The sequence below is a fragment of the Arachis ipaensis genome, chromosome B03 (genome assembly GCF_000816755.2).
Source record: "Arachis ipaensis cultivar K30076 chromosome B03, Araip1.1, whole genome shotgun sequence".
Lineage (NCBI taxonomy): Eukaryota > Viridiplantae > Streptophyta > Magnoliopsida > Fabales > Fabaceae > Arachis > Arachis ipaensis.
Genome location: NC_029787.2, coordinates 48,353,634 through 48,360,368, shown reverse-complemented (window position 1 = coordinate 48,360,368; position 6,735 = coordinate 48,353,634). Strand labels below are relative to the sequence as shown.

General features: G+C 32.4%; 1 protein-coding gene across 1 annotated transcript; it reads left to right on the top strand.

Moving 5' to 3' along the window:
• On the top strand, positions 4,900 to 6,661 carry LOC107633102. Its single transcript, XM_016336737.1, has 4 exons — positions 4,900 to 5,260; positions 5,451 to 5,687; positions 5,780 to 6,442; positions 6,528 to 6,661. The coding sequence occupies exons 1-4, from the start codon at positions 4,900 to 4,902 to the stop codon at positions 6,659 to 6,661; spliced, it is 1,395 nt and encodes a 464-aa protein (XP_016192223.1).

Here is a 6,735-nt window from a genome sequence, read left to right as displayed (position 1 = left end):
TTCCTTCGTCCCTCTCTGTGTCGTCTCATGTCGCTCAACCTGCAAACCCGACCACCGAACTTTTCTAGATTCAAAACCCCGTATCCTCCTACAACATACGAAGCTGTCGTCATCTGCGGTGGCTCCCAGCGCTTCCAATTCGTCCGACAGACCAATCTCCCGCAGTTTCTCGGCGGATAGTTCTTTTTCTTGAGCTCTTGACAGATCGAGACAATATACTTCACCCAAGTAACAAGGGACGTGCTGTTCAGGTAAATCATCTGAAAACTGAAAACCGAAGAATCAAGTTCAGCTTTTGACCTAATAGTTGCACTGGTAACGCAGTTTTTTGTTTAGTATTTTTTCTTTTGCTTTTCTTTTCAGTTTTGGTAGCTTTCTTTGCCTTTAAACTTTTTTTTTTCTTCTTTACAAGGATCAATTATTTTGCAACGTACTCCAACTATTAATTGCAATTTCATCTTATCAGGTATGATTTTATTCTTTCAAGTTTTGTAATTTCTTCGTTAGTGTTAAAAAATATAGTTATTATTTACATTATTTTTTCAATTGTTTTAAAATGTAAAAAATCTTTTGTTCACTCTTTTTTCTTTTGTTTTTCTTTTCAGTTTTGGTAGTTTTCCTTTCGTTAATTTCATTAATTGAAGTTTTGGGTTTTGAAAATGTTGAGTTAATAACCTTATGTGAATGTGCTAACTTCAAATATGTTTTTTGATTATTTTCTTCCTAAAAGTAGTATTTCTGTTGGCCTGACATGGTGCTGAATTTTATTCTCAACCAATATAAGATATTGTGATATGTTTGGACATGCATGTATCATTCAATGAAAGCTTAGCTGCCAATTTAAAGTGAAAGAAAGAAACAGTTGATTTTCAGAACAAGATATGTCTTATGCTTGAGCGCAACATCTCATTCTTATTAAGTTGTTTTTGTTTATGCTTTCTGTTACCATGATTTTAATTTTACATTTAAACTTTTTTTTTTCTTTACAAGGATAAATTATTTTGCAAAGTACTCCAACTATTAATCCTAATTTCATATTATCAGGTATGACTTTATGTTTTTAAGTTTTGTAATCTCTTCCTCAACTTAAAAAATATAGTCATTGTTTACATTATTTTATCGATTATTTTAAAATATAAAAAGAATTTTTTTGAAATCACTTTTATCATATTTATAATTTTTGAATATTCATTTTGGTCTTTTATATTTTATTATTGATTTAATTTTTGTACATTTTCTTTTTTTCATATCGTTTATTATGCATATTCTAATTAACAAATTCATAATTCATGATTGTTTGTTTAAATAATTATTAGTAGTAGTGGTTAGCTTTCTGAAACTTCTGAACATTATAATTAGGATTAGTAGAAATTCAATTTACTAGGATAAATAACAATATTTTTGTTCATCTATTTCTTCTTTTGTTTATCAACGATTGCTGTTCCTTCTTTATGTTTCTTCTTTATGTTTTTGGATTCAATTTTATCACTTGTTTTTCTTGAATTTGTTGAAATCTTCTATTAGGGTTTACTTTATTATAATACTCTATTTTGTAGTAAGAGACAAGATCTTTTGTTTGTTCTCGAATCTTTATACGAAGTCTATCTATCTCATAAGGCTGAATGGCGATGCATGCCGATAGAGAAGATCCAAACAGATATGGTGCTGAGCATTAGAGAATATCTTTTCTTTGCTGCATTTTCAATTTCATTGAAGTCTCATCTACTTTTCCATTCAATATATTTCACATTAACTTGTGAAAATTTTAATATCAATTAAATATCGATGTTATGCCATCTATAGTTTTTTTAAAATTCTTTCTCAGATATTTTTCATGTTGTAATTTAATTTTATTGGCTTTTCATTTATATGTAGGTCACATTTCATAACTTGTCGTAATCTCTAAAATATGTTGTATAGTAGTTTTCTAAAGTGGTTTCTTGGGTATTTTTCATAAATATGCTTTTAATTTGTTACTTTTTTTTTGGGGTATACTTAGTTGGTTTCTTGGTTAAAAGTCTCAGTCTTAACCTCTAATGATACCATTATGTGCTAATAGGAGATTTTTAGCAACCCAAGATTATTGGCCCAACGAAAAAGAATGGATTTTCAGATTTCGCCTTATCAATAACTAGGTAATCAAATATATTATGGAATATTATATCATGCATGTTAACCGATTAAAGAGGTGGGTTAAATCTTTAACTTCGAATGCTTTATTTTTAATTTATATTCAGTTAGTGGTCTTTTCTACTTTCCTCCTCTTAGATAGTTTCTTTTTCCTGTTGGATAACTTTGATTAGCTAACTCTGACTTCCTGATCTTTCTAATTTGAGATGGGTGTAGACTATAACAACTCTAAAAAGATTAATTTTGATAAATTATCAATGTACATTCAAAATAAATAATATAATGTTTACTAATCATACATATAATGATAGTGACTTTGAAAATTCAGCATTTATTAATACGTGAAAACATGATTGGATGTTTATGTAGATGTTTTGGTTTCAGAATCTATCAAGATAACAGCAATTTCTTTTTCATTGTTTCTTTCAAAACTTCAGTATTTTTTCCTGGACATTCAAAAAGACTTGATATGTGTTTCTTACTTAGTTACCTATTTTTGTTATGCTCATGCCAGTTCATTTACGTTATTATTGTTCTCTTGTGTTGCTCAGTTGGTAATAATGGTAGATTTAAATGTATATATACCTCTCTTTGCTAAATGATTATGTAATATTATGTGATGCATTTTTAGCATGTTTTGTTAGACATAAATTAACTTTAGGAAGAAAATTGAATATAGGGTGAGAGAGCTCTTCCCCCAACTTTTGTTTCAACTCATGGCGAAGAATTAGGGACAATGTCATTAATGAGCTAGATAATTGTTTAGTGCTGGAGCTGAGAAAAAACAATGATCAGTTGCTTATAAATGATACCTCATTTGAACAGATTAGATCTTTCTATTTTATCAATAAAGGGGCATCTGTTCAATTTAGATATGTCGGTTTCGGAATTTTTTTTATTTCATTGTGGAATCACGACAACCAGCCCATCCAAATTCACCTTGATCCTGACTCATATGTACCTGAGCTAATGGACCCAGAGACACTTGATAACGTATCAAGAGTGTTCCACATAAAGTATACCAGGATTGATGAAGACTCATCACCTGATGTGATGGTTCTATCTGGGTCTGAACCATCTGATGATGAGTTTTTCATCAGCCGGTGATGAAAACAATGATGAAGATGGGACACTGGAAGGGGATAATTTGCATAATCCCATAGATTTGTGTGGTGAAAGCACTTTATCAATGGAGGTCAACGAACAAAGTAATGAGACAAACGAATTGTCTGACCATGGGTAATGCTAAATGTAACTTTTTTTCTTGTGTTTTGGATTTTAATATCATGGTATAGATCGGTATTTTTTAATGTGGTGACTAACATGTTTAAAATATCCTAAATCAGATACACTTCAGAGATTTATTATCAAAAGACCATCACAGCTTTGGATCTAGGTCAATCTAGACTGGTAAGTTGATCTCAAAAGAGTGATTTCTTTATTTTTTTTCTTGCAAGCTTATTAAATATTCTTCATAAATCTGTTATTCATTGTGTATGAAAATACTATGTTTATCTTAACTATGAATTATTCATTGCAGTATCTGCCTTCGAAATTTGTTGCATATCTTAAACTATCTGGAGATGGTTCGATTTGGACGATCACTGGTCCACGATCTAATGTAGAGAAGAATGTGTTCTTTTTCCACTTACTGAAAAATGGAGGAAGAGATGGAGAATGAAAGTTTGGGGTCGGGTAGAATGAATGTTGTAGAGTATACAATTTAAAGGAGGGGGACAACATTACCTTGAAACTCGACTCGCTACCTAACCGCTAGATAGAGTTGTCGATTCAACGATGTTAGGCCTCCTATGTATAATTCTGTTTGATAGATATTTTGAACTATATGTTAAATTGTTTTGGACATATTTTGTTTTTTGATTAATGAACAAATTTATATATGTTATAAATATTTTGTTTTGCTATCAATAGGTATCTTGACAATCTATGTTTTTTAGATTATACATAATAGTAAACTACATCTTTGTTGGACTTTTTTTCTATTTTTTTAGTGTCTAACAATTTTATTATATTTTATTATCTTAGAAAACATGTTATACCATTCATTGACGGCTCATTTTTTTAATATTGGTTAGGATTTGGTGTAATGCTTCATTATTGGATGTGGTGGTGTTTTGCATATTTCTGGGGGCTGACAATCCGTAGGGGGCGAATTGCTTTAACCAAATTTTTTTTTTTAAAATAAAAAAAGACAATACAAGGGGGGCATATTACTTTTTTGAAAATTTTAAAAAGCAATACAATGGGGCGGATTGTATTAGTTTAATATTAAACACACAATACAAGGGGGCGTATTGTATTAGTTTAATATTAAAAATATAATATAAGGGGGCATATTGACAATACAAGAATGGCGTATTACCAAAACACAGGGGGCGGAATGACATTATGCAGGGGGCATATTGTATTTTTTAGATTAAAAAAATATACCTCGAGTATTAGAAAAGAAAAAATGAATTTGTTGAGTCTGAGTATGGTTAATTTCGTTGAGAGAGTAAGAGAAGAAAAATGGAGGAAAGTGTTAGTTTGAAAATATATTATAATTGTCAAATCTTTTCACAAACATCTGAAGGTGTGAGTTTTGTATGTGAAAATCCATATGATCTTATTATTCCTTTTGGAATAACATATGAGGAATTTAAGAGTATACTTTGTCAGTGTGTTGATAATCAAATATTAAAGAGAGTCACAAATATTTTTTATAGACAGCCTGTGTTAGTATTTGGGGGTTTTATTCAATTTCAAATAATGTATGTGGTTGACGATGCAAGTATGCAAGGGATGTTTTCGATCTACCAACAAACACGGGCACAAGTGTCAGTTATCGAGTTATATGTTGAGTTCGAAGAATTAGTTGAGGTTAATTTACCCAAACCTAACATCGACTGGACGGTTTATAACACTGAAAGTGAAGAGGAATTCGAGGGCACTTATCATATTGTTGGTCCAGTTGAAGATGTCAACGAAGATGATATCATAGTTGAGCCTGACGTTGCAGATGTGACAAATGCACTAACGAGCCAACATCTATCTAGAGAGCCTTCTTTTATGCATGCTTTGGATCTAGATGCTATGAATGCACCAGAATTTCCTGAGTTTGTCAATACAAGTAAGTAGTCTCCTATTTTTATTATGATTAGTATTATAATAATTATTATTAGCCTTTATTATATTATGCATTACTATTATTGTTATTATTTGTTATTACGATTATTTGTTGTTATTATTATTATTAATTTATTATTATTGTTATCATTATTAGTAATAGTAAGAATTATTTCTTGTTATGGCTGGTGTAGACCCTGTTGTTGTTACGGATGGTGAATTTGTCATCAGCATAGAGTTTAGTTCTAGAGAAATTGTGATTGCAGCAATTAAAGATTATACCATTCGTTGGGGTGTGAATTATCGAGTGTGTGAATCTGAGCCAATCACATTTTATGCTAAGTGTGTACAATATGGAACAAATTGCAATTGGCTTATCAGGGCTAGTCTTATTAAGAGAAAGTTTTGTTGGGTTATAAGGCGGTACAATGGTAGTCACACATGCTCCAGGACAACAATCTCTCAAGATCATGCCAAGATAAACTCAGACATGATTGCAGAGTTATAAAGTCATTGGTTGAAGTTGATCCATCTTTAAAGGTGAAATCGGTGATTGCTGAAGTACAATCGAAATTCAATTATACGATAAGTTACCGCAAAGCATGGCTGGCTAAGCAAAAGGCAATTGCGAATATTTTTGGTGGTTGGGAAGCTTCTTGTGAAGCTTTGCTGTCGTGGTATAAAGCAATGGTACAAAAAGATCCATCAGCTACAGTCGAGATCGAAACTGCACCAGCTTACCAAGGGGATGAGGTGGTCCAGGATATTAGGATACTGACACGGGTGTTTTGGAGCTTTTATCCTTGCATTAGAGCATTTAGGAACTGCAAACCAATCGTCCAAATAGATGGCACACATCTGTATGGCAAATACAAAGGAGCTCTCTTAGTTGCAATTTCTCAGGATGGCAATGGCAATATTGTGCCTCTTGCATTTGCCGTTGTTGAAGGTGAGACTTCTGATGCATGGCACTTCTTTCTTACTCATTTGCGCACACATGTGGTGACGCGGGATGGTATCGGGCTTATCTCTGATCGACACAACTCTATTACCTCAGCAATAACACGTAGTAACGGATCATGGGAGCCTCCGAGAGCTATCCGCATGTTTTGTGTTAGGCACATAGCATCCAACTTCTTAAGGAATTTTAAGGCACCGTATTTACAGAAGTTGATTGTAAATATGGGTACGTAAATTATAGTGAAATACTGATGTTAGTGTTATGTGGTGATACTTATTTTTTTTCTTGTTTTTTTTACATGTTATTGTAGGACTGTGCGTGAATTTAATGTGCAGTATGCAAGATTACGTGAGCGTGGTGAGGCTTACACTAAGTGGCTCGATCGGATCCCACATCAGCAATATGCTTTGGCGTTCGATAATGGATATCGCTGGGGTTATATGACCACAAACCTAGTTGAGTGCATCAATGGGGTATTAAAGGGGGCGGGAAATCTTCCAATTACATCACTTGTCAAG

Coding starts and splice junctions, on each gene's coding strand:
- LOC107633102 (XM_016336737.1), top strand. CDS start 4,900: ATGTATGTGGTTGACGATGCAAGTATGCAAGGGATGTTTTCGATCTAC. Junction 5,688..5,779: donor GGTTATAAGGCGGTACAATG/GTAGTCACACAT, acceptor CATTGGTTGAAG/TTGATCCATCTTTAAAGGTG. Junction 6,443..6,527: donor GAAGTTGATTGTAAATATGG/GTACGTAAATTA, acceptor ATGTTATTGTAG/GACTGTGCGTGAATTTAATG.